The sequence below is a fragment of the Mesocricetus auratus genome, unplaced genomic scaffold (assembly GCF_017639785.1).
Source record: "Mesocricetus auratus isolate SY011 unplaced genomic scaffold, BCM_Maur_2.0 Super-Scaffold_100014, whole genome shotgun sequence".
In the NCBI taxonomy this organism is placed as follows: Eukaryota; Metazoa; Chordata; class Mammalia; order Rodentia; family Cricetidae; genus Mesocricetus; species Mesocricetus auratus.
In genome coordinates, this window is record NW_024429197.1 from 2,840,551 (window position 1) to 2,867,950 (window position 27,400).

Below are 27,400 nucleotides of genomic sequence, written 5' to 3' on the forward strand. Positions count from 1 at the left end.
TCTGCACCTCACGGATGGTCCCTCCTCACTGTGTCCTCACCCAGGTGGTAGAAGGCACTTGCTGATTCTCTGGGTCTCTTATTTTACATTTGAATATTTATTTTGTTTTTAATTATGTCTGTGCATCTGGGGTAAGAGTGCATGTGTGCGAGTGCCTGAGGAGACCAGAGACATTTGATGCCCCTGGAGCTGGAGTTACAGGCAGTTGTAAGCTACCTGAAGTGGTGGTTGATCATGGAGACACTGCATTGTGTTAGGACCTCAGTGCTACTCCACAGTCAGGGGAGTGACCAGATGCCCTTGGATCAGCCCCTTGCCCCCCCCCATGGCACAGAGGACACCTAGACTGGACAAGCCTTTACGGGGGTCATCCTGTGCCCATGGAGTGTTTGGCCTCCACTCACTAGGTGCCAGAATCGCCCTCTCTTCCACTTAGTTCACTTAGTTGTGATATCGCCCCCTCCTGTATCATGAGGTTCACCAGCTTACTAGATACAGCAGAATTTTTTTTGTTTTGTTTTGTTTTTTTTGGACAGGGTTTCTTTGGAGGCTGTCTTGGATCTTGCCCTGTAGACCAGGCTGGCCTCAAACTCTAAGAAATCTTCCTGCCTCTGCTTCTCGAGTGCTGGGATTAAAGGCATGTGCCACCACCCCTGGCATGTATTTGTAATCCCAGCACTTGGAAGGCTGAGGCAGAGGAAGGGTTGAGGCGGGCTTGAGGCCAGATGAGGCTGCATAGCAAGACCACATCTGAACCTCTTTCCTTTCCAAGTAAAAACCACTGCCTTGGATGGCTCAGGAAACCTGCAAGTCAGTGAACTGAGGGGAGGGGACACATTGGACTCCAATAGTGACCCTCTGATCCCCAGGGAGGAGCAAAGGAAGCAGATGAACCCAAACCCCCATATCCCTTCTGTGTCGAGACAATATGCAACTGTTTGTGAGGTGAAGGGGTCTAGGAAGGCAGGGCCTCTGTGTTTGGCCCCACAGAGTCAGCTGCTTGGTCTGTCTGTCCTGTTGATGGATACAGTGGGTGGCCATCAGCTGAGATCCAGAGTACCAGGGAGGAGCCCTGGACCTGGAGAGTTGAGTAGGAATGTTGGGCAGTCTGCTGGAGCCTCAGAAAGTCCTGGAATGATTTCTTATCTCATGGTTCCTATGAGCACAGGTCCAAGGCTGTACCATTCATCATCATCTTCCTAGAGCCTTATACCATGCCTGGCCCCATCGTGCTATCTTGATTTCAGTTTCTGCCTTTTCCTGTTGCGCCTCTCCGCCTCTGTCCTGGAGTCACAATTTTGAAGAGGACAGGAGGCAGATGGAGGCTTCTGGAGAGCTGAGGTTTAATTCCGCATTGGGCCAAGCTAGTGGCTGTTCCAGAATGCATTGACTACCTCTCATTCCTCACAGTGAGGGCTGCTGGAGGCTGGTCACTGTAGGGAGGTCAGTCCCAACACAGAAACTTCACTGTCCCTGGAAGGGCAATGATTGGGGCACGCTAGCGAGGACCTAGATGATCATTTATTCACTCAACAAGTGTATTAAGCACCTACTGTGTTCAGGCTCCCACTAGGCATTTTATGTGAATGACTGTTTTACTGATTTGTCAATTTATTTGCAGCAGAAGGACTTGACAGGGCCTCCTGCAGCTAGTTTGGTGCCCTGTGTGGTGAAGGCTCTTAGTGGAGGAGGAAGCCAGGGTCAGATAAAGGAGCCAGAGTACTCCAGAGCCCTGCCCCAGTCACCGGGCCACACTGAACATATAAATTTGGTGACAGAACTCATTCTTCTAAAGATAGTGGCCAGGGCCTGACAGTGGCACACAGGACATTCCAAGGATACGTGGTAGGAGTGAGGTGACTTCAGAGCAGGAGGGACCCCGGGGCGGTGGCTTTCATTCTCCACTGTGCATGTAGGACGCAGGCAGGGTGGGTTGCAGCTTAGGACTCTGTGTGATTTCAAATGGGGTAGGAAAGCTGGGACGGGGAGAGCAGAGAGCATCAGCTAGGACGTAGGAGGCAGCCTTGGGAAGCATGCCTGTGACAGCCATCTCTAGTCCCTCTTGTCATAGTTGATCACAAGAGAGGGCTTGAAGCCGGGTGTTGGTGGTGCATGCCTTTAATCCCAGCACTCGGGAGGCAGAGGCAGGTGGATCTCTGTGAGTTCGAGACCAGCCTGGTCTACAGAGCAAGTTCCAGGACAGGCTCCAAAACAATACAGAGAAACCCTGTCTTGAAAAACCAAAAAAAAAAAAAAAAAAAAAAAAAAAAAAAAAGAGGGCTTGAGTCTGGGGAGGTTCCCTGCCTGGGCCAAGGTCATGAACTTGACTCTGCCTCAAGACAGCAGGATCAGAGCACATCCTTGCCATGGTTAAAAGCCTTCTGTCCTGGACACCCTCAGCCCAGCTTTCCCCAACCCCTCCCACACCCTGGGTGAAGTCAAGTACAAGGGAGGCTGGAAAGAGCTGGCCGGATCCTGGGGCATCTTGCCAGCTCCCGTGGACTCTAGACATTGGACATAGACAGCCTTGGGGTTTACTTGTGGACTTGCTGCTGATAAACTTGATTTTGGATGGCCCTGAGCCTCAGTTTCCTCTGTAGAATGGTGGTTCCAAGTAGAGTCTGGCTTGGGGGAGGAGCAGAGTATCTGGACTTTTCCTCCACCTCCCTCCGGAGGTGCTGAGAGTTGCTGAAGCCCAAGCCAAACTCACCAGGAGGGACAGCGCTCCATACAGGCCACAGGTGGAGAGTTCAGCCAGGGCTATCCTGGGCTATGTGGTCCCATTCCCTCTGAGCGCCTTGGGTTTGACCTTGCTTCTGGAGGCAGCAGCCTCTCCTCCCAGCTCGCCCTGTCTTGGGTGGGTGAGGCAAGCTGTTTTTAGCCAAGTTTTAGGAGGCGGTTTCCTGTCAAGTGCTCCCTGGGGTCAGAGTTGAAGACTCCCTCCCTGACAGATGAGAGCTGGGGGTGGAGGTGGGGGTGGCTGAAGCGGTAGACTGGAGCCAGATGGATTCAGTGTCCTTCAGAGGGCCCTGCACTGTCCACGCCCAGCCTTGTCTCTTCCCTGGAAAGCTGAGTGAGTGTCCCAGTCGCCACTTTCCCTCCTGTGCCTGCTGCCCACAGTGCTGATGGTGGCATCCGTCCTCCATGGCGTTCCAGGGTCCCGGCCTCCTCGCTGGACCACATGCTTCTGACTCACCAAGGGAAGAATGTGGTGTTTTGGGAGCGAGATTTTAAAAATAGCCTAAGTCTTTCTCCAGCCTGCCCCACCCTTCTCTCCTGATCACTCCCTAGAGAGGGCCTCAGATCTCTTTCCACTTTGGTTTTGGGGTCCTGCCTCTTGCACAGCCTAGGGCATGGGGAAGGTATTCGAGAGGTTCTCTCAGATGAAATGTGTGTGTTCAGGCAAAAGGAGGAGGCCTATCCTGAGAGTGGGTGCCCAGTGCCGGCCTCTCATCTTAAAGGGGATAAGAGAGAGTTCATTCTGGAGCCATTCTGAGTGACCATGGCCTGGGAACAGAGAGTTTAGATTACCCCAAATTCCATGTTCCAATGCAGAAGCAGTTTTATGAAGCTTTGGGGTTTTACAGAACAGAGAAAGTCATAAACCCAAGGCAAGCCTAAAACAAATTGATGGGTACATCATCAGAGAGTCAGATAAAGAGAGATGGGGAAGCTTTCCTGTTGGTTCAAGATGCTGGCTGATGACATCTTAGCTTTCGCATTGGTAGAAGCTAGTAGTCTGCTAAATCAATAGATAGCAAAAAGTTTTTATCTATTGCCACAAGATGCCAGTTCTAACCTAAGGGGCCAACGGATGGCTGTTTTGGAGGGCCAGACTTAGCCCAAGATAAGGTAATTAGCTTCTGAACCCACAACTTTCCAACCTCCAGAGAACTAGTCAGCCCATTAACCCCTGCAGGCAGGTGCCTTTTAGGAGTTTCCTTAGTCTTTCCTTCCTTCTGTCCATCCCTCAGTCACTGAGGCCCTCTAGCCCCTCTGGGGTCTGTGCTCCTGGGTCTGTGGCTAGAGTGAAAACCAGCCAACATGCCTCACCTCAGTGGCAGCCACTGGCTAGGAGTGATAGGGGCACGCGCCTAAGGGGCAAGAGGATGTAGCTCTGTTAGCAGAGTACTTACCTGGCATTCACAGAGCTCTGGGTTCAATCCCCAGGACCTCATAGCCAGATATGGGACCCAAACCTGAAATTCCAGTGCTTGGGAGGCAGAGGCAGGGGGATCAGAAGTTTAAGGTCATCCTTGGCTATGTAACAAGTTTGAGGCTAGCCTGGGCTGCATGAAACCCTGTCTATCTCAAAAAAGCGAATGAGGGGCTGGGGTGATGGCTCAGCAGTTAAGAGCACTTGTTCTTGCAGAGGACCCGGATTCAGTTCCCAGCATGCACACTGGGTATCTCGCAATTTGTAACTCCAGCCCCAGGAGATCCACCGTCCTCTTCGGGCCTCTGTGAGGAAGAGGCCTAACATCTATAGCAAAGATGTCGGGAAGTAGTGACGACTGTGAAGAGAGGGCCACACTGTGAGCCGTTTGCACAAGGCCACTCTTCTAGGACATCCTTGGAGCCGAGGCCTGCTGCCGAGGGGGACAGCCAGGGGGACATATGTGGGAAGAACATTCTAGGCAGAAGGAACAGCCCTGAGGTAGGTGTGAGCACGCTCTTCAGGGGACGCGCGGTGGCCATGACTTGGGTGGAGCGGGCTGGAGGAGGGGTAGGAGTGGAAGCAGGGAGTGGGTGCGGCAGGAACGTGGAACTTGTGAGGGGTCCAAACAGGGTTAATTTGTCTCCCACACCGAGGACAAAGGCCCGGGAGGAGGGTTATGTGGGAGACTTGTAAGGTTGTAGCCACCGTCCAGGTTAGTGGTGCTCTTGGTTTGGACCAGGAGGTGAGACACGCTCAGGCCCTGGGCATGCCTAAAAGACAGATGGCAAGGTTGTGTGTGGGTGATAGGACAGGGGACTAGAATTTGTCCCCAGGCCCTGGTGGGAGCAGAGCTGGTGTTGGGAGTGGTCAAGGGAGCTGGCCCACCAGGAGGAGCAGGTGGCTAGCTGTCCATGGGGCCGGCCCACAGTTTGGTGTGAACTCAGTGAGAGTCAGACTCCAATGGCAGTGGAGTAAGGGTGTCTGGCAGGCAGCAGGCGAGAGGCTGGTGTGCAAGGGACGGTGGGGCCAGAGCCACCCCTGTGGAGACCGCGGTGGGGTGGAGTGGGGAACGGAAGAGTGGGTGAGGTCACTACGGCAGCGAGCAGGTAGAGACTGTCTGGCTTGAGGTTGAGCCTGGGAGGGTCCAGGTTTGAGGTGTGAAATGGGGTGGGGGTGGGGGAGGAGGAGGGGGGACACTGGGTGACAGCAGCCGAGGTAGAAGAGGAAGAAGGGAGCAGTGGTGAGTGGGGGTCGAGGTCTGTCTTTTGGTTCTTGTATTCTAGGGCCTCTGGTGACCTCAAGAGCTGGCTCCTGGGGAGTGAGCCGACACCCTCTTTTGGGAGAGAACAGGAGGGCTGCAGGCAGAACCTATCCTTGCTTCTTAGAGGCCTTTTGTAGAGGTGGGTGGAGAAATGGGATGCCCACAGAGGAGCCATAGGATGGGAGAAGATCCTCTCATCTTCCTTCCCTTCCTCCCTCCCTCTCTCCCTCCTTCCTATGGCAGGGTCTCCTGTAGCCCAGGCTGATCTCAAACTTGTTGTGTAGCCAAGGATAGCCTTGAACTTATGATCTTTTATCTTGCACCTTCCAGAGTGCTGGGACTGGCATGTGGCATCTGCCAGGTTTTATGTGGTGCTAAGAGTTGAACCGGGGCTTTGTGCATGCTCTGCAGAGCACTTGACTAGCTGAGTTTTAGCTCTAGCCTTCTTACAAGACAAGGTCCGGTAGGTGGCCCCGCTGGCCTTCAGCTTTCAAGGTAGACCAGGCTGGCTTCCAATTTGTGGCAACCCTGCCCCTGTCTCCTAAGTGCGGGGTTACAGGCATGGATCACTCTGCCTGCTAAGACTCTGTGTTTACAGCGTGGTCAGGAACGTCACCGTAGAGATGAGCTAAGATGTGCGCTGCTGTCCTCAGCCTCAACCCCGGAGAGACATCTCGACACGGTGCTGCACATTCCTTCTTTCCACACACGAAGTTTTATCTCGTTTTGGTGTCAGCACAGGTGAGAGCAGGTGGCTCACACTGTCCATCCACATGCCTTGACATGAGAATCAAGGCGGTGCCAGGACAGCCAGGCACTCCTGCTCAGAGAGGAGGTGGCACAAGGCCTGTGGGTCTCATTTGTGCGTGCGCGCGTGTGTGTGTGTGTGTGTGTGTGTGTGTGTGTGTGCATGCGTGCATATGAGACACACACACACACACACAGAGTTGCAATGTGCTTGAAGAGGTCCGAGGGCAACTTTTGGGAGTCAATCCTCTCTCCTTCCACCTTGTTGAGACAGGGTTTTTTGTTTCTTTTTTGTTGTTGTTGTTTGTTTGTTTTCTGCTGTAGCTCTGCATTCTCCAGTGTAACTGGTCCATTAACTTCTGGGCAATTGTAGGCTCTGTGCCTCATCTTGCTGTGATTACAGAGATGTGACACTGCACGGGGCTGTTTATATGTGTGCCTTCAGGGACGGAGCTCAGGCTGTCAGGCCCTCAGGGTCAACACTTCACCTGCTGAATCTCAGCACAGTTCCAACCTGAATCTTAGCTTGCAGAAGTCTCGGTGTGTGATTCTCATAGTCTGGAGGGGCCCCAGAAAGCAGGGTGCCTTGTACTGGGTCCATATCGGGGTCTTTGCTGCCGTGCTGGGTGTGGTGAAGTTTTACCATGAAGATAGGTGCCGGGAGTCCTCTGCAGGCTGGGTTGGCAGGAAGTAGGTACTGGGCTTATGAAAGGCAAAAGGGTGAGAGACTTGGGGTGCAAGGGAAGAGAGGTGAGATTAACCCCCCTGGAGGTCAGGGCAGGTGAGTTGGAGTCATAAGGATATTCCAGAAATTGTGATATGGTCTTACTGTGTTGAGGCCTCCGTGGACTTCTAATGCTTCTGGCATTTGGTGCCGGATGTAGTGGGGCACGTGTCTGTGCCTTTCCTACCCGTATGCCACCATGTCCCCTTAAGATGCCCACCCTGACACCTTGGCTCTAGCTTACCACCTTTCCTCCGCCAACATCTGGAGGCTATGGTGCCTCAAAGACCATCATTCCCCATCACCAGCTCCTGTTGACCCTGGCCCAGTCACTTTATCCATTTAAGCCACAATTTTTGTGGTCACAAAAATGAGGGTGGCAGAGCCCCCTCTTAGTCTGGCACGTGTTTCCCGGGACGTGGCTTCCTTTTCCAGGTAGGGAAACTGAGTGGGCCCGGCTGGTGGAGTGATGCAGGGCAAGCCCAAACCTCAAGCTCACCCATCTCTGCTCTCAGGTCACAGCTCTGGGTGTGGCTGGGAGCCCCGGGGCCCCCAGAGAAGGAGAACACTGCAGCCGATGGACTGTAGGAGGGTTTTCATATGCACCCCCACTTCTGATCCCCAGGCTGGCTGGGCCCTGGGGACAGCAGGGTTAATGTGTCTGGGACTGGGAGCGGGGAGGGCAGCAGAGCTGGAGTGTGGAGTAGCCAGGCACCCCTACTTGCTGGATCCAGCAGCTTCTCCAGATTGGCTCTGGTTTCCAGGGCAACAGACCCCAGGGTCCCCTCTGGCCAGGCTGTGGGGCGGCTCCTTCCCACAGAGGCCTGGGGGCGGTGCCCCTCACCCTTCCTTGATCATTGACCAGGGACTGGCCTAGGAGATCTGTAGGGCGGGGGGGGGGGGGGGCACCGAAGCTGAGCTGGAATGACAGGCAGTCCTTTGTCCCCAGGCTGCCTCCATTGACCAAGCCTCACCCACTCCAGGGAGGAGAGACTGGAAAGAAAGGAAGTTAAGAGACAAGAGCCTGAATGGCCCAATGTCTGGTGCCTGAGTGGCCCAGAGGGGAGGAGCCAGGCCCCCCAGCCCCCACCCCGCTGTCTCTTTGGTTCGCTCTGCACCCAGTGGGATGGGTGAGAGGGGGTGGGGGGGAGGGGGACCACACTCTCTCCACCCCGCCCAGCATGCCTTTCTTCCAACAGCAGCAGTGAGGGACAGCCCTGCTCTGTTTCCCAGGGCCTCCAAGCTCAATGGCCTCTGGGCCTTGGGGACATCCCTCGTCCCTCTCAGGCACTGGTTCTTCTGGGATGGGAAGGAATTCAGATAACTGCGGTGACATAAATTGACTTCATTTCTGATTTCGTGCCCCTTGGCCGGTCCTTAGCTGGAAGAAGTCCCTCTGGGGCTTTGCTTGGCTATCTGTAGAATAGGATCTCCCTCCTAGGGTATTCATGAAGAGCCTGCAGTGTCGCCCAGTGCCATCCCTGCCTTTGATGGGAGCACCCTTAGTGCTGAGTTGTTCTCCTGGAGCCCAGCTGAAGCTGGGTCCATACCCCTCTCACACAAAGTGCCTCTTGAATTCTCTTTGCCTATTTCCTTGGTTAAGCCTGTGGCCTTGGGGAGACATCCCTGTGTGGTCCTTGGTGCTGAGGGATTCCCAGGGCTGGATTTCGTATAGTAGCTGGTGCCCCCTCCTTCCCAGGACTCAGACCCACTTTCTGCTCACAGCCATCTTCCTTTGTAGCTCACTTCTCTCCATGTGGGTTTCTGGGCAGGGTGGGGGGGGAGGGGTTTAGTACACAGCTTCCGCTTCATCCATCTGAAACCCATCCATCACTACAGATGGCTTAGCTCTGTGCCCTTTGTTCTCAAAAGGGGACATGCTCTGTATTTAGTTGGGACACTGTTAAAGGCACCTGCTGCAGGCCACACCCTGGCTACTGTTCCTGAGCAGAGATTCGGTGCAGCCAAGTGCATCCCAGGGCTTCTAGTCTAGTGAGCAAGACCCCTGTAATAGGGGCTGTGTCACCAACCCTGTGTGCGTTCCTGTGTTCCCTGAGCTTTTAAAAATAACCTCCAGGCTTTGGACTAGTCATACCCCAGACAGAACCTCTGTGTGCTCTTTTTAGAGAACTCCATGGCCAGGGCCCAGAAGCCACTGTGTGAAGTGAATCAAGGGAAGGGTCTCAGTGGAGAAAGTGGGACTGGGTTTTGATGGTTTAGTAGGAGTTTGCTGATCAGGAGAGGAGTCTGTCTGGAGAGAACAAACAACCTGAACAAAGGCCCAGAGATCTGAATCTGGTCCCCACCATCCAGGGCAGCAGAATTCCAGGACAGGAGAGGAGTTGCTGAGACCAGAGGGGCAGGTGAGGGACTAATCTGGGGGAGCCTTGTTTAGGACCTGGATGAGGAAGAAGAGACTGACCAGAATGGGGTGCCTGCGGTAGGGGACCAGTTGGCCAGGTTCCTATCTGATGAAGCTAGAGAGACCTTGGAGGACAGTGGGCCCTGGGGCAAGCCCAGATCCAGCCCAGCCCAAGCTCCTTGCTACCCACACCTCCTTTCTCCACCCTCATGTTCTCCCACTCTAGCATCCAGGACACAGACTTACTGCCTCTGAGGCTGGAGTTCCTCAGTTGGGTGCCCAGGACACAGCCTGCTTGCTCCCTGTGCCTCATTCAAGGGTGACCAGAAGCTGCCTGGTACAGACTAGTGCTGCTGGACCGCCCCCACCCCTAAGGACCATGCTCCACTGTTCTTCAATGTCTGGATTCACTCACAGTCCTTCCTGAAGTCTGGGTCACTCCTGGGAGTGTTGTCTGGGGTTCATGAGGGTGGAAGAGGGGTGGGGGTCACTGTGCTCTCTCTCTCTCTCTCTCTCTCTCTCTCTCTCTCACACACACACACACACACACACACACACACACACACACACACACACACGATGACTAGGAACTGAGTTCAGCTGGTGAAACCGCCACCAACCTAGCTTTGGAACTCCAGAGGGAGAGAAAACCTCAAGGAAACCTGGGGCCAGCTGATTGTACTAGCTGGGACAGAAAATATATCTGAATGAGAGGAAGCATTCCTCTCTGGGGTCTGTGATCTGGCACACCGTGCATGTGTACCACAGAGCCCAGACTTTCTCCCTTGTTCCCCTGTATCTCACCCTGTTGTGTCTACCCCAAAGAGCAGATTTACCCACCCCATTCTGCATAGTGTGGCATAAAATGGAACAGCTCTGGGGCCCACCTGCCTGTCCAGTCTCATTTTTAAAAGGTGCCCGCAAGAGGGGACAATCTGTAATCTTATCATATGACCAATGTCTAAGTTTTAACAGTGACCATGCTGGCTCTGGTGACATTTATGGTGGTGGAATGATCATGCCCAACACTTCATCTTAGCTCAGGACATCTCTCTGTTCCGGACAAGTGTACCCCATCGTGGCTGGCACAGCTAGAGCTTGGACTTCCGCTCAGAAATGCCTCGCTATAGGTCCCTGCTTGGAGCCACGGCCTTCACAGGCACCGTCTGGCTTATGTTGCACCCACTGGGAAGGCTCTTCACGTTCCCCTGACTCAGTTTCCACATCTGGGCAGCAACAGCACCACCTTGAGGCCAATTTCTGATTCTGAGGACATGCTGATGGTCGTGGGAGGTGGAGGCAGGAGGATCGGAACTTCAAGGTTATCCTTGGCTGTGTAGTAAATTTGAGGCCAACATGGGCTACATAATACCCTGTCTCAAACAAGAAGATGCTGATGGATTGGCTGAGGGTGTATGGTGTGGTCCAGCAGTTCTGAGACCTGGGTTCTATCCTTAATGTCACCACCAATCAAAGAAAGTATGGATGTTTTCATACCCTCCCTCCCTCCCTGGCTCCCTCTCTGCCTTCCTTCCTTTTATCATTTTCTGAGATAGGTTTCTCTGTATAGCTCTGGCTGTCCTGGAACTTGCTCTGTAGATCAGGCTAGCCTTGAACTCACAGAGATCCACCTGCCTCTGTTTCCTGAGTGGTGGAATTAAAGCGCTCCACCATTACTTGGCTGCGTGTCACTGTTTTATCCTGGTTCTGTCCTCTTGGCCCCTTTCCTCTTTGCACTGCTAAAATGCAGCCAGGGTGCTGAGGTTGGGGCTCAGCGCACAGTCCTTGCCAGGCCTGCAAAGCCCTGGGCTCAACACTCAGCATCCCGTGAGCTGAATGTGTACACATTTGTAATCCTACCACTCGGGAGACAAGTGCAGAAGGATCCCAAGTTCAGAGTCAGTCTTGGCTGCAGAGCTCAAAGGCCAGTCTGGCCTAACTATATGAGATCTTGTTTCTAAACAAACCACGCTAAACCAACAAACAAAAAATAAAAAAATGAGAGGAAAAGTAATGGAGTGAGATTCTGATGGCTGGGTCTCTGTGCTCACCCGGCACTTCCAGATGTCTGTTATGTCTTCTTCACGAGAGCCTGCCACAGGGAAGGTCTAGCTTGGCCCTGCCTCACAGCACCACACTGCAACCACCTGAACTCCAGTGCCCTTCTTGGAAACTTCCAGAGCTTGCACAGCTCAGGGAAAGCTTAAAAAGCATCAAGCACCCAGCTGAGCAGCTCTTGGCCTGCCTATCACCCTCAACTGCTTTCTAGTTGGCTCCTCCGTGTTGTGGCCTTGAGGCCTCTGGGCAGGCATGTGTATACCCACTGCACAGAGCTGTGAGGGATGAGGGAATACCATTGCCACACAAAGAGGGGGCAACCCAGCCTCCACAAAGACCCATCCCTCCAGGATGCTGCCCCCAGATCCCCAGGGCTGCAGGTACTGGGGTTTGGGTCCCCTGAATGCCTGTGGTGTGGAATCCTGACAGAGTCCTGTTTACTATCCCTCATTGTGGGGTGTCTTATGGGAACCGGTGTGTTGGAAGACACTCCATCCAAGACTCTGGTTGACCTCAGCTGTCCTGCAGAGTGGCGTCCTGTGGGGCAGGTCCCAGAGCCTCATTTTATAGATGTGAACGCCAGGGCTCTGCCAAACTGAACTGTCAGTGGTCACATGGGACTCTAGCCTGGGCCCCAACTCTGAAACCAACTGGTTGTCACAGCCCGTGTCTTATGTGTTAGCAAAAGGAAGACTCATGGGCAGGGACTGGTGTCCCAGAGTCCTCTGGAAGTTCTGCTTGTGTCCCCTGTCTTTCTTGTCGGCCACAAGAGGTGGCCACGGGCAGTTTTGAGCCAGCCCCTCACTTTCCCACGTGCTTTGGAGACTAATGGCTTCATGGAGTGGCAGCCACAAGCCTGTGACTGTGACAGGACTCACTACCATATGTCCTTGCCAGGAGGAGTTTCCAGGGATGCCGATTTGCCTGGACCAGGCGCCTCCAGACTCCAGCCCCCGAGGTCCAGGGCAGCAGTGTGGCCAGGGGCCTGATTAGAGTTCCTGGGATCAGAGCCCTGTGCTGTGTGTCTGGCTCTGCCAGCTGCTCCCTTAGGTTGTGTGACCTCAGGCAAATCCTCAACCTGCCTGGCCTGTCTCCTTCACTGTTAAAGATGGGATTCTGAGGGAATTAGATGGAAAACACAGAGAAGCTTCTATTCCATAGGTACTGATGCATGCCGTCCTAACTAGGGAAAACCGTTCCATAGGTTCTGATGCATGCCGTCCTAACTAGGGAAAACCGTTCCATAGGTTCTGATGCATGCCGTCCTAACTAGGGAAAACCGTTCCATAGGTACTGATGCATGCCGTCCTAACTAGGGAAAACCTTAGGCCCTGAAGGATGAGCAGGAGAGGGAGATCCTGGGACTTCTGAGCTTGGAAGGGTAGGTCTCTGGATTTTGGCACCAAGATGAAGTCCAAATCTCTGTTGTCACTATCACACGATCTTTATGAGGCTGGGTGATGATGCCTCCATTTCACCAGGGAGATCTGAGGGGTTGAGCCCACCAGAAGGAGTCCTGCAGGACAGCTATGTGGCTGTACTCACACCTCCAGCATGCAAATGGATGACATCAGTTTATCCTTATAGACTTGTTTTTTTAGGGTTAACCCTGAAGGCTTGTGAAATCACCTCCATAAGGCCCAGGTAGGGCAGGGCAGGGAAGACGGTGCCCACTGCTGGCTCGCTGGTAACACCAGGAAACCAGGGTGGCTTCTGCCTGTGCAGCCAGGGGTGATTGTGACTTGGGAGTGAATTGTGAGACTGACTAGGGAAAGTACAGCTCTGCTGTGTGCTGCTGGAGAAGGGAGGTTGGACTGGGGAAGGTTCAGTGTGTCAGAGGGCTTGCTGTGCGAGTGTGAGGACCTGAGTTTAAATTTTCAGTGCCATAAAAAGCCAGATGTGGCCACCAGCATGCCTGTAACTTTGACGCTGTGTGTTTGCATGTGTGTGTGTGTGTGTGTGTGTGTGCACATGTGCGTGTGTGTTAGAGACAAGAGGATTTCTTGGCACACACACACAAACAAGCATATACATAGTTAAAATATGCATGTTTAAAGTGAGTCTGAGCTGGGGATGTAGCTCAGTGGCAGACCCTTGGTTTCTATACCCAGTGTCAGAAAGCAAACAAACCCATTTCCCCATGCACTGTTCTGAAATCAACAAAAGTAAAACTAAATCCAAACTGTGCCAGTACAGGGGTCTGTGTGCTTCCGTGTGAACAGGCTGAGGTGTACAGGGGTCCCTGGTGTGTGCAGGGACTATGCTCCAAGATCTCCGGTGACACCTGATATCCCCGGTAGTGCCCAGTGCTGTGCGTGTGTTGAAAGCAGGCCTGACAGGAAGCTCAGACCCCAGACAGCTAGCTGAAGTTGATAACAGCATCATGAATAAGGGGGGAGGGGATACTGAAGAAGCTTGTGGCTGCTAGTGAATATGTTAGATTGTTCTAGAAGTTGTTTTTATTTTTTTGTTTTTGTGTTTTGTCTTTTGAGACAGGGTTTCTCTGTGTAGCCCTGGCTGTCCTAGAACTGCTCTGTAGACCAGCCTGGCCTCAAGCTTAGAGAGACCTGCCTGCTTCTGCCTTCATAGTGCTGGGATTAAAGGTGTGTAGGTGTGTGCCACCCTGGATAGGATTCTTTTTTTTTTTTTTTTTTTTTTTTTTTTTCCAGACAGGGTTTCTCTGTGGCTTTGGAGACTGTCCTGGAACTAGCTCTTGTAAACCAGGCTGACCTGGAACTCACAGAGATCCACCTGCCTCTGCCTCTCCAGTGCTGGGATTAAAGGCGTGCGCCACCAATGCTGGATAAGATTCCTTTTTTTGTTTGTTTGTTTGTTTTTTTGTTTTACGAGACAGGGTTTCTTTGGCTGGATAGGATTCTTAAGAAACTAACATTGACTGTTTCTGGGGGTTTAGATGCTGTGCCTGGTGCCCACAGAATCCAGAAGAAGGCATCAAATCCCCTAGAACTGGAATTATAGACAGTGCTTGTTAGGGGCCTGGAGTGACCTCCGAGCTGCAGACGCTCCGTCAATGTCACTGTCATCATGTTTTTCTTTTTTTTTTTCTGTCATTCTTGCACATTCCACTTTTATTTGGTCAGCTAGTTAGTAAAAATAAAAGCTGTCTTTAGTTAGTAAAAATAAAAGGAAAACAGGCCTCCAGCCAGCTGGTGACAGGGTCAGGCTGGTGACAGAGGCTGGCCGGAGTCCTCCGCTCTCTCCTCGGGCCTGCTTCCCTCCTTGCAGGGAGGTATAGAAGGGCAGCTGTCTGATCAGAGGAGCAGGGCGCCTCTCCCTGCTCTAAGGGACATCTGGCAGGGTTGTCCCAGAGCCCGGGAGCCTCCCACCTTTCTTGGCCCTGTGGTATGTACGAGCTCCACGAGGTAGGAGTGGCTTCTGCCACCTGGGCAGAAAGCTGCACCAGCGTGGGGCATTTTGGATTCTGCCACTGCCCTGTGCCGTCCACCTCTCTGTAGTTCTTTGTCCTGTGGCCCTGCTGCTGCTGCGTGCCTAGGCTGGTGGCTGCTTGCCAGCTGGCCAACACCATAGGGCAGGACAGTGAGACATGAGGAGAAGGTGACTGACTCGTCAGGGCCTCAGGAGAGGCCTGGTGAGAACAGTTAGACCCATGGGAACCCATGGGGATGGGGAACCCATGGGGATGGGGAAACCATGAGGAGGAAGTGTCCAACCGTATCAGTGTCAGTCCAATCCAGGGCAATAGGGCTTCTGGAGCACGGAGACCTTGTGCTCAAGTGCGACCCCAGGCCCTGGGCTAGAGGACATGGGAGGAACCCTCTTGACTGGTCGGTCCACAGGCTCTTAATGGGTCCCTTGACAGTGGGCTAAGGCATGTTGTGGCTGTGGTAAATTCTGGGAAGATGGGTGTTTCTGCCTTGCACCTGCAAGTTTTTCTTTAAGTTAATGATTTATACTGGGTGGAGGCTGGGCCCTGTCTGGGGCTGCCGGGAAGAGCATGGCTGGGCTGGAGTACAGCTTACAAGCCAGACTCCCTTGCTGCGTTGGTTGTCTGACTGAGTCTGTGGCCTTCTTTTCACAGGCGAGCAGTGAGCACGGCTCTAGTGTGAGCTGGACTCTGATGGCTTCCTCGAACCCTCCTCCACAGCCTGCCATAGGTAATGTACCCCGGGGCCCGGGGGCATGGGTGAGCTGTACTGGCTGTGTGTCTCTTCAGGGTCCCTGTCCACAAGATGGAGTCGTGTCTTTAGAGCAAACACCAGGCATTTCCTGATGTTTTACTTGTCGACCAAGACCACCTGCAGAGATGGACAGTTTGGGGACTGGAATTGAGGGGCACTTGGGGATGAAGTAGAACAGTTAAAGATACAAACTGGGATTGAGGGGAAGGGTCTGACCATAAGGACAGATCATGGAGTCCACCCAGTCTTGACTGATTTATGAAAAGAAGAAAAAGGAGTGCATTTACCTGACAAAACCACTTGTTGATCTGGGATTCAACCCAGCTTCCTGTGTTTTATTTGGCATCCCCTTCAGTGGGGCCCCAGATACCGCAGGGTGGCATCTATGGCTGTCTTATCCACGAGCCCAGCTTCCTGTCCTCTTGCCTCCCGATGCTCCCCTCCCTGTCACCCTTCCGGGTGGGAGAAAACCAATCTGCTACCAGTGAGGGCTCCTGGATTACTGGCCCAGTCTGAGTTTAGATCCTGATCCTGCTGCCACTGACATTGTGAGCTTAGTGATGGGACTTGGTGTCTCTACAGTGTGCTTGTCCTCAAACATGGGGTAATAATGACACCCTCTTCTGTACTGTTGCAAGGTTTAAACATACATAAAGAACGGTGTGTGGCAACCAGTGCTCAGTGAATAGGAGTGTGTGTCATTGAAGGGTGTGGAAGCCTGTGGGTCATCCTTAAGTGCCTACACCCTGGTGGGACCTGAAGATGAGTCTCCTCCCCTCTGGAATGTTCCTCTGTGAAGGCCAAGGAATCCACTAGTTTGTGGTCCCACCTTCATAGTGGTGGAGGATCTGCCCAGCAGCCTTCTTTCTAATGGAAGCATGGCTTCTCAGGGTTCTGCCTCCTGGACTCACTGGGTTGGCTCTCTTGAGGGCTGGGTGTGTCTGTCAAAGGCATGAGTGACTGGCACCTGGCATGCCACCTGTCCAGATGGTTAGGAAGGGCTGGGCTTCCAATCACTCTGGACTGGGTCGTTGGATCCTCCCTCTGATGAGGAGTGGTGAGGGGTTGCCTGGGGGAGATGGGAGGGGATCTTTGCTGTGCCAAGGGCCTTGGGTCCCTCTGGCTCCTGCTGCTGGGCCCCGGACTCTTTCTTCTACCCTGCACGGAGGCCATTTGCGAAGTAAGAATGAAAACAGAACAGACCTGTCCAGAGCCTCTTTTCTAGGGGTTTGACTGACAGCTGGCTCTCCTGTCACCTGTTGGACTGGTCCCCTGTGCTCTGTCTAGTTTTTAGTTCCCGAGGAAGGGATACCCTCACATACCTGGCCCATTCTGACCCACCCCATGGCTCATGTCTGTAGTGTGCTGGGGAACGTTTGCTTTTGGTCACTGATTCCTGCTGCCCTGGCCAGCCGCGTCCACTCCCCATCCAAGCCTGTCACATGTTTCTTCATCCTTCCGGCTCTCCGAGGGTGGTCTCACGCCTGGTCCTTTCCCAGGACCTGGTAAGCACCAGCCAACTCCTCTTTGGGCATGACCTTGTCTCTCCTAGTGCATTCTTCCCCACACAGGGCCCTCTGTGAGCTCTGACGCCTCAGCCAATGTCTTAACTTTGCCACAATCCCTGGCTCAAGGCTGCCAGGAGCAGCTGGTTGGATTCGTGGTGACACAGATGAGAATAGCTGGCGCTATTTGTACTCTTCAAGGAAGGAGGTGCAGAAGTGACCTGAGTCTCCAGGACTCCTTGAAGGAGTCAGTGTGACAGGGGCTGGCCTGTGAGTTGGAAGGGACAGCTCATGTTAGCCAGGGACAGGCTCAAACAGAGCTGTAATAATAGTAATAACCACAACAGAGTCAGGAGAATATGACATAGTAAATGACAATAATATAGTTGGCTTCATTGTCATGCAAATAGCTGGTAGTGACTGAGCTCAGCCCTCACACCAGAGGCCTCAATGCTAACCTGTCTGTCCTCATCAGCCCTGGGAGCCAGGTAGCCCCATGACCCCATTTTTGATAGCAGAAGCCAAGCAAAGCTTGATGGTCATGTATCTCCAACCTTACCATATAGCTGATGTGAGAACTGAGCAGAAACCTGAGACCTTAGTCACTGTGGTGACATCTGTCATATGTGCAGGGAATCATCAGAGTAAAGACAGAGAACACTGAGAGGTTAGGCATCCAGGAAGCAGGATGGGTCTGTCTCCTACCCACCTAGCAGGTAGGGACTCTGGGAGCCAGGTGTGGTGGCACATGTCTCTAATCCTAGCTCTCCCTCCCACCACAGTGTGGTGGAGGCAGGAGGATCAGAAGTTCAAGTTCATCCTAGGCTACATAGTGAGTTTGAGACCAGCTGGGGCTACATGAGACCTTGTCTCTGAAAACCAAACCACAGGGAGGCCCAGAGTCTCCATGGCAGCCCCAGTGAGCAGTGGCAGACCAAGGAGGGGGGCAGGAAAAGATGTGTGAGGAAAGAACATTTTAGGCCCCGGAGGATCCAGGCTCAAAGGTCCTGAGGCGGGAATTACTTACCACATTCTTGTACAACAAGTAGACCAGTACGGCTGGAGTTGAGAGAACAGGGAGAGGACAGAAGGTTCTATATGCACATGCATGTTCATACATGTGCACATACCCATGTATGCACAGACACATATGTACACACTGTATATATAATTAACACCGCTGTCAAAAACAGAACCAAAATTGTACTTGATATGGGCTGGTGAGATGACTCAGCTGGTGGGTAGTGGCACTTGCTGCCAAGCCTAATGACCTGAGTTCGAGCCCTGGGACTCGCATGGCACTTGAGCATCTACATACATACACACGTATGCAAATAAACATTTAAAAATTGTGACTAATCTTATTTTGTTAATATAAAGCTTTAAGATATCTGAAATTATCAACCCAATACCGAGTAGATTCTATTTGTTATTGTACCACCAAATGTGGTTTTCTTTCTTTCTTTTTCTTTTTCATTTTTTGGTTTTTTGAGACAGAGTTTTTCTGTATAGTCCTAGCTCTCCTGTAACTCATTCTGTAGACCAGGCTAGCTTCAAACTCATAGAGATCCGCCTGTCTCTGCTTCCCCAGTGGTGGGATTAAAGGAGTACGCCACTACTGCCTGGCTACAAATATGGTTTTATGAACATAATTGCATAATAATTTTTAGATATTTGAAACTATATATTTCTAGATATTATGAATTATAATAATTACATATTTTTAGAGTTTTGGATATGATTTTCTTTCTTTTTTTATTTTTTGCTTTTTCAAGGCAGGGTTTCTCTGTGTAACAGCTCTGGCCATCCTGGAACTCAGTTTATAGACCAAGCTGGCTTTGAGCTCACAGAGATCCACCTGCCCTTGCCTTCTGAGTGATGTGATTAAAGGCGTGTGCCACCACTACCAGGTTATGGTGTATGTGTGTGTGTGTAGGTCAGAAGACAACTTTTCAGAGTTGGGCCTCTTCTCCTTCCTGTATGTGGGTTCTGGTGTGCAACGGAAGTCGTCAGGTTGCCATCATTGGACTGCAAGTGCCTTTACCTATTCCCAAGTCATCTTTCTGGCCCCACTGTTTTATTTTTCCTTTCAAAAAAGGATATTTTTCTGTGTATGTGAGTGTGTGTGTCTATGTCTGTATCATTGGAAGACAGAAGGAGGCATCGGGCCCCCTGGAGCTGGAGTCCAGATGGCTGTGAATCTCTGGGTGTGAGTGCTGGGAATTGAATTCAGGTCCTCTGTAAGTGTCCTTAACTGCCGAGCCGTCATCTCTCCAACTCCGCCTTTTTCCTCCCTCCCTCCCTCCCTCCCTCCCTCCCTCCCTCCCTCCCTCCCTCCCTCCCTCCCTTCCTCTCTTCCTTCCCTTTGAGACAGGATCTTGCTCTGTAGCTCAGGCTGACTTCGAATCTGTAGTTCTCCTGCCTCAGCTTCCCCAGTGCTGTGATGACAGGTGTGAGTCACCACATCTGGCAGGAGAGCTGGCCTCGCATCTTCATGTGTGCTGAGTGTCATGCCTGGGGCCGCTGTGGGGAGGAATCAGATCTTCTAGGTAGGAGAGACTATTGGGATTGGAGGTGGCCGCCCATCTGCTCATCTGGGGCCCCTTCGCCCTGCTCTCTGCTTTGTCCTTCTTCCTCAGGGGTCTCAGACAGGCTACGCCATCCGTCCTTCAAGCCGGAACCCTTAGATAACTGATCCTGTGTTGGGGGCAACACCTGCCCCAGAAATTCTCAACTGGTAGAGATTTGCTCCCCAGGGAACATGCAGCAATGTTTGGAGACAATTTGAGGTGTCGTAACCATAGGGACCACTGTCCTGCAGAGGGATGCTGCTGGGTCCCACACTGTGTAGGACGGATGGCGTGGTGGCATTGGCCTTCACTGTATTAGCTACACTGAGGTTGAGAAATGTTTGAGGCCCCGCAGCCAGCCTTAGGGAGTACTGCTTTCCTTTCCATTGTACAGAGGAGGGGACTAAGGTCAGAGACATTGAGGGACCCGACTTGAGGGAGTGAATTTCGCTCTCAGCTGTGTAGCACTGCTGCAGGAGGACCCTCAGAGTCAAGTTTAGAGGGAAGACTTGTTTTTGGTTCCACTGGATCTGTTTTCTCTCTGCCTACCAGGTCCTCATAGCCACTTATAAGATAACCACTCAGAGACTTAATTCGTATTTGTTATTGTTTGGCCAATGGCTTAGGCTTATTATTGGCTAGCTCTCTCTCTCTTATAAATGAACCCATTTCTGTTAGTTTATGTTTTAGCATGAGGATTGTGGCTTGTTACCTCACATCTTGCTTCCCTGGTGGTTACATGGAGTCTCCCTGACCCTGTCTTTCTTCTCTGTGTATCTTTGTTTGGATTGCCTGCCTAGCTAAATTTTGCCTGTCCATTGGCCAAAACAGCTTTATTCATCAACTAGTAAAAACAACACATATTTGAAACCTACAGAAGCACACCCCACATCAGTCGGGAAGGCTCACAGTGTACTGTTGGACAGAAACCCCAGTCTTTCAGTAGTGGACAGAAGCTGCAGATTCCTAGCTTGGCCCAGCCAGGCCCTGATAGTAAAGGTCACAGTCTGCTAAGGTACTGGGGATCCATAACTGGTGGGGATTACATGCCATACAGAATAAGCCGGTGCTGGCCATGCAAGACCAGGGTGAGGAAAGCAGGAGGCCAGAGAGAGGGAGGTGCCTGCAGAGAGCTCAGGGAGGCCTCTGAGCTGAGCTGTGTAGAATGAGGAAGAGAATGCACCAGGAGGGGAGGAGCAGGAAGCCAGGCCTTGCTGGAGACCCCTGTACTGGGTACCCACACCTTGCTCCAGCCAGCCCTGCCCAAGCACCTGGGGTCCCCTACCTGCCTTCCAGCCACAGTGTTCCCAAGAAGCTGTTCCACACCGCCATTCATATGGGATAAAGAGTCTGCTTGCTCTCACTTGCCCCTACACGGAACACACCGGCACGCAAGCACGCAGAAACAAGTGTCTTCATGTGTGCATATAAAAGGCCTTGGAACTCAGCCAGGCGCGGTGGCGTACGCCTTTAATCCCAGCGCTTGGAAGATAGAGGCAGGCAGATCTCTCTGAGTTCCAGGCTAGCCTGGGCTACATAGTGAGCTATTGTCTCGACAGACTGTGAGGAGAGACTGTCAGTCCTCTGCTCGGAGACCTGACCCAGTGCCCAGGCTCTTTGGGAATGTAGTAGGACCCTTTGGTTTGAGCAGGGTTAGCCTAGTCTCCAGAATGGCTAATCAGCCTCCAGACCCTGTCCTTTGAGGCCCAGTAGCCCTCTAACCCCTCCTCTCTTCCAGGAGATCCACTGGCTCCCAGAGCCCCAGGCCCCTCCCCCGAGGTGGAGGAGGACTCGGGAGAAGCCTTTGAGTTTGATGACAGTGACGATGAAGAGGGCGCCAGCACAGACCTGGTTGTTCCTGGCCTTGCCCCCGAGAAGGATGCAGAGCCCTCACTGATCAGCTTTGACACTGTCCCCGGCCCAGGTGAGGTGTCTCTGGGAGTCTTCGCCAGGCATGTGAACTGGCAGGGAACCTCAGGCTCCCAGGGTCCCCAGTAAGCAGGAAAAGGAGCCACTGGGAAGAGGCTGTGTCCCGTTTCTCTTGGGAAAGGAGATTCCTAGCATTCCTACAACATCTGGCTTGCACTCTGGCGGGTCCTAAGTGGAATGGCTTGGCCTGCGTTTCCGCTGGGGACACAAGCCCTGACTGAGTTCTTGTAGCCTTCTAGCCACAGCTCCAAAGAGCCCATCTGTTTGCTTGGGGAGCCAGCACCCCGGGGGTGGGAGGGCCCCAGTCATGTTGTTGGTAAATGGCAGCTGCTGGGTGCTCAGATCTGTCATCTGGGAGACACTGGGGACTGGATCAGCAGGAACTTCCTGAGCTGGGGTTGGTGGAAGCCTGGCAGGCGGGGTGCAGATTCTGACTGAGGTTGGGTGGTGGGGGCGGTGTGGGGCAGGCAGGACAGGTAGGGAGCTTACTCAATGGGGAGGGGTAAGGCAGGGAATCCGACAGGCATCCTGGTTCCTTGTGGTGCGGGGTGGAGGAAGAAGGAGGCGGGAATAGGCTCAGCTCTTGGGGCCAGCCTCCATCTGACAGGCTGTCTCCTTTTGCTCTTCCCACAGACCTGGACCCAGCCGCTGTACCGCCCCAGACAGAGTAAGTGAGGTTGCAACTCGTCATTGCTTTGCCCATTGGGAAAAGAGTGGAGCAGAGCAGGGGCACGGGGCAGGGTGGAGCAGTGGCTAGAGAATACCGTAGCTCTTTAGAACCCTTCGCCTGGACCAGGTCAGTGCTGACGCTCTGGCAGCCCCTTTCCTTTCTTTTGACTGGGAGCCTGTTGCATAGCCGGAAGCAGGCCTGGCCCCAGTCTCACACCAAGGCCTCTCACTACCCAAGTGGTATCGGTGGACTTGAGACTCTCCCCGCATCTTTGTTCCTGTGTAAAATGGAAGCCAGAGGAGACTCACTCCCCCAGAGCTGTCCATGGGAACTCAGTTGTTGCCAATACCGATCCATTTCTTCCTTTTTTAAAATTAAGTTTTTAAAATGTTTAGTGTGTGTGTGTGTGTGTGTGAGTGTGTGTGTGCTGGCGTGTGCGTATACAGATATGTGCATGTGCCATGGTTACGTATTATCAGAGGATACCGAATGGGAGTCATTTCTCTCCTTCTGCCATGTATGTTCTGGGGAATTAACTGAACTCAGGTCATTAGGCTTGGCAACAAAGACCCTCACTTGCCAGCCAGTTTTTATTTTATTTTATTTTTGTGGGAGGGGGCAGGTAAGTTTTCACGTAGTCCAGGGTGGCTTTGAACTTACTACGTAGCGAAGGTGACCATGAACTTCTGATTCTCTTGTCTGTACTGAGATTATAGGCATGTGCCACCGTGCCTGGTGCTGGGGAGTGAACCCAGGCTGTGTGCATGCCCGACAAACTGGCTGCCAACTGAGTTACCCCCTTAGCCCATATTTTACAATGATTTTTTATTTGTTTGAGACAGCATCCTGTTCCATTTGTGCTAATGGCAATCCTCCTGCTTCAGCCTCCCAAGTGCTAGCTAGCATTACAAGTGTGAGCCGCCATACCTGATTGCAATTTCCCCTTTGTGGATGCTGTTAGGGACTCTGTGCCTTGTGCCTGGGACCTTCCAGGAAGCAGGACCACCTAGTGGCTAAGGGTTGGAATGCTGGGGCCTAGTTTTAGTCCACCCAAGGACTAACTGTGGGGCCATATGGAAGCCAAAATTCCTCTGGACTCTAGTTTCCTCCTCTGTAAACTGGACCACTGATTTCTTTCCTGCTGTGCCTAACGCAGCTGACAGTGGTACTTAATCAGGGTGGCAACCTATTTCTTTATTGTATTTCTTTATGTGGTGTGTATATGTATTTGCGTGCATGTGTTTGTGTGTCATGGCATACAAATGGAAGTCAGAGGACATTTGCAGGAATGGATTTTCTCCTTCTACCATGTGAGTTGTGGGGATTGAACTCAGGTCCTCTGGCTTGCCTGCAAGCGCCTTAACCCACTGAGCCCTTTTGACAGCACAGCTGCTCTATGCTCAGGGTAACAGAAAGTCCTCTTTCTCTCTCTCTCTCTCTCTCTCTCTCTCTCTCTCTCTCTCTCTCTCTCTCTCTCTCTCTCTCTCTCTCTCCCGTGTGTGTGTGTGTGTGTGTGTGTGTGTGTGTGTGTGTGTGTGTGTGTGTGATTGACAGTTAAGGGCACCTGTGGCCTGAGATGAAATCCTGGCTCTCCTGATGTGAGGAGGGCAGAGGAACCTTTTGTCTCCCTGGGTGAGTCGAAGGCTAATTCTCAGGCAGATGACCCCCAGATCTCCAGGGTAGATGCCCTTACAGTGGAGGGAAGGCCTCATTCACATTTATTGCTCCTGTTGAGTGGGTGGCCCTCTAGGGTTTCTGCCTGGCTTGGAGTGGGTGAGCAAGCTCGGTACGTGAGTGCCTCTCCTCTGTGATTAGCTTGGACTGAATCGGCATGGTTCCCATTGTTGCCTGGGGGTCTGCTCTGCTTGGAATCCCCATGGTACATCAGGTACAAAGCTGTAGAGAACTTCAGTCTTGGGCGCAGGATGCAACAGAGTGGGGATGGATGTCCAGGGGTCTGGGGTGTGATGGGGAGGGCTTGCCTTGCTGTGAGCGTGTGTGTAAATTCATATAGGGCTGGGCAGGGTGGGGCAGATGTGTAGATTGAGAAGCCCCCGGGCAGATAGACGGGGCTCTTCTGGAGCATTTTGGGTTATATTATGGATAACTCTCCTCAGTGTCTGGCTGTTTACTCCATCTCCTTCTCAGAGCCTGTGCTCAGGGCTGGGACTATGGTAGCAGCTTTCTTTTGGCTCTTTCTGGTGTCTTCTCTCTACCCCCTGCCCAGTGTACCCGCTGTGTCCTGAGGACATGACTTCTTAGCTCAGACTCAATGATCCTAGCCTGATCATATGTCAGGGCAGCGCTGGACATCATGCTAAGGCTAAGTGACCTAGTGACCCCATGAGCTGGCTGTGTGCTCTAATATTTCTAGTTCTTGGCTTGGCTGGTCAGGATGACTCAGAGTGGTCCATAGCTTAGACATGAGAGGCCAGACTCCTCACTCCCAGTCATCATCCCGTCCAGCCTCTCTGCTACCTGTTCCAAGCTAGCCTAGGGATCAGTTGACCTGTTGCCTTGAACATCTTCTCTTGGTGGCACTGGTCCCAATTCTAAAGCTCAGCTCTCTACTGGCTGTGTGAGTTTGGGTTGTCTGGAACCTCTCTGAGGGCCAGGTTCCCTATCAGTTCAGTGGGATGATGATAACTCCCCAGCAGTGCCATTAGGTGTAAACAAGGCTGGGGAGGAGAGCCCACCTCTCCTAAGTGTGCCTGGAATGTGGCTTCAGCCCTGGCTTGTGCAGTGGGGAGGCTCCCAGTGAGGGCAGGCTCTGCATTCCCCATGCCTCAGCCTGAGGTAACAGGTCACACCTGCAACCAGGAAGGAGAGGACAGTGGATGATCACATCTTCTTTCTTTCTTTCTTTCTTTCTTTCTTTCTTTCTTTCTTTCTTTCTTTCTTTCTTCCTTCTTTCCTCCCTTTCTGTTTTTTTGAGATAGAGTTTCTCTGTGTAGCTCTGACTGTTCTTGACCTTGCTCTGTAGACCAGGCTGGCCTTGAACTCACAGAGATCCTCTTGCCTCTGCCTCCTGAGTGCTGGTGTGCACCACTATCACCCTGTGACCTATCTTTTCTTATTCAAGACCCCAGCCTTGGGATAGTGTTACCCACAGTTAAAGTGGGTCTTCCAACTTCAACGAACCCAATTTAGAAACTTCCTTATAGACAGGCCTAGTCATTTGTCTCCTAAGCGATTTTGGTCAATTTTAACTTACAATTTTAACTATCACACGGGGGTCTATCTTGGATTCAACCATGAAAGTGACTCTTTCCCTTCCTGGCCACTCACACAGCTGGGGAGGCGAGGAGGCAGGAATTGCAGGTGGAGAGAGGAGCCAGCAGCACTGAGCTTGACTAGGCCCGAGTATGGCCTGGGTGGGGTCTTCTGGGGAAGAAGTGGTTCTGGCTTCAGGATGTGGCATTAGAAAAGAATTATGCTTGCTGGGCATGGTGGTGCACACCTTTAGTCCCAACACTTGGGAGGCAGAGGCAGGCGGGTCTGACTGAATTCCAGGAGAGCCAGAGGCACTCTGCCTCAAAACACACACACACACACACACACACACACACACACACACACACACACACACACGTTGTGCATGCTTGTACATGTTTGGACCTGTATATGCCATAGCATGTACGCGCAGGTCAGGTGGGAGTCCGTTCTCTCCTTCCACCATGGGGTCCTGGGAATCAAACTCAGATCTCCAGTCTTGGCAGCAAAGCAGCAGTGCCCAATGAGCCAGCTTCCTGGTCTCAGGTTGTGGCTCTGTTCCTCAGTAGCAAGGGGCTGCAGTCCACTTTCCCCATCCACAAAGGGGAGACAGTAAATTTCAGAGTGAGGAGTGTGGGGACTTGTGCTTACCTAGATGGCTGGTGACTCCAGATGTGTCCTTTGCTGGGTCTGTGCCCCTACGGTTAGACCATCTGTGCTAACACACTGGCTGTGTCACCTAGACCAGCCCCTTCCCTTGTCTGTCTTCACGACCTGTCTGCACAGTGAGGTAGTGCCACCTGCCTGGTACTTAGTTATGAGGAGCGAGTTATGAGGAGGTGTGTCCATCCATTGCTGTGAGGAACTCCCCATGTCCAGCAACTTAAAGGAGGGAAGATTTATTTTTTTCATGGTCTTAGTTCATGTCCTTAGTTAGGTCAAGGTGCTGGGCCTGTTGCTTCTAGGCCTGTGGTAAGGCAGGAGCAAGATGACCAGAAGGTACGGGATAGGGAAAGCTCGGGACAGGGAAAACTCTTCCCATTAAGGCATCCATGAGCAAGTGTGAGAGGAGCTTCACCCAGGTCTGATCTCATAAAAAGCCCGTTCAGTATGAACTCATCAAGATTAACTCAGGGCTGGGATCTAGCTCAGGTGGTAGAGTGTTTGCCCAGCACCCACAAAGTCCTGGTCCCCAGCACATCGGTAAGCGACATAGTGACACAGGTATCTGATACAGGTGTGGAGGCAGGAGATCCGTTGTTCATCTTTGGCTACACAAGAGTTTGAGGACATCTCCAAACCAAACCAAGGACAATGGATTGAACACCGGTGAAGTGTGCACCTCCATGCCCCATCAGCTAGGGACCAATCCGTGTGCTTTTAGGTGTGGGTGGAGTAAGGGAGTCCACAAAGCCCACATAAAAGAATATCAAATATTTATTTGGGGAACACTCTCACTATAAAGGTGGAGAGCCGCCGCCGCAGTCTTCTGACCTGGGGCACTGGAGACTGCTAGTCGAATCTGTGACCACCACTCAAGACAGCATGCCAGCAAGGGGGCACACAACCCTGTCCTTCTGCTTTTAGGTTGTCACACAGGCAGGCAAGCCCTAGGGTGTGGCTTGCTGCCCCGAAAGTCATTGGCTAAATGAATTGGAATCTCACAACTTGAGAGGGTACTTTACATCCACGCTGTAGTACCATATGGCAGGTGGGTGTAGTGGATGACTGGGTGACCTGTTGCCTCTCAGCTTGGAGCAAGCTTCAGCGCGCACAGCTGACTGGAAACGCATCCCTTCCTCAGGATGCATCCATTAGCCGGCACGAGTGTTATTAATGCAGCTTATAATGACAATGACTCTGTTTACCACACTCCAGGCTCACAGCTGGAGGCCTAGGTATCTTTCCATCTCTGGAAAATAGACTCTGTCATCCTACCAAGGCTCTAAGTATGTGATATGCACTCGCGTGCATGCATACACACACACACACACACACACACACACACACATACACATGTGCACACACACATACTCCTTTGA

At 52.4% G+C, this 27,400-nt stretch overlaps 1 protein-coding gene across 1 annotated transcript in view; it reads left to right on the forward strand.

Moving 5' to 3' along the window:
- Arhgef10l (Rho guanine nucleotide exchange factor 10 like) overlaps window positions 1-27,400 on the forward strand; it is a 131,539-nt gene that overhangs the window by 17,848 nt on the left and 86,291 nt on the right. The window contains 3 exon segments of the mRNA XM_040757537.1: window positions 15,372-15,447; window positions 21,285-21,470; window positions 22,109-22,142. Coding sequence (XP_040613471.1) covers window positions 15,411-15,447; window positions 21,285-21,470; window positions 22,109-22,142 — 257 coding nt within the window. The 5' untranslated portion in view covers window positions 15,372-15,410.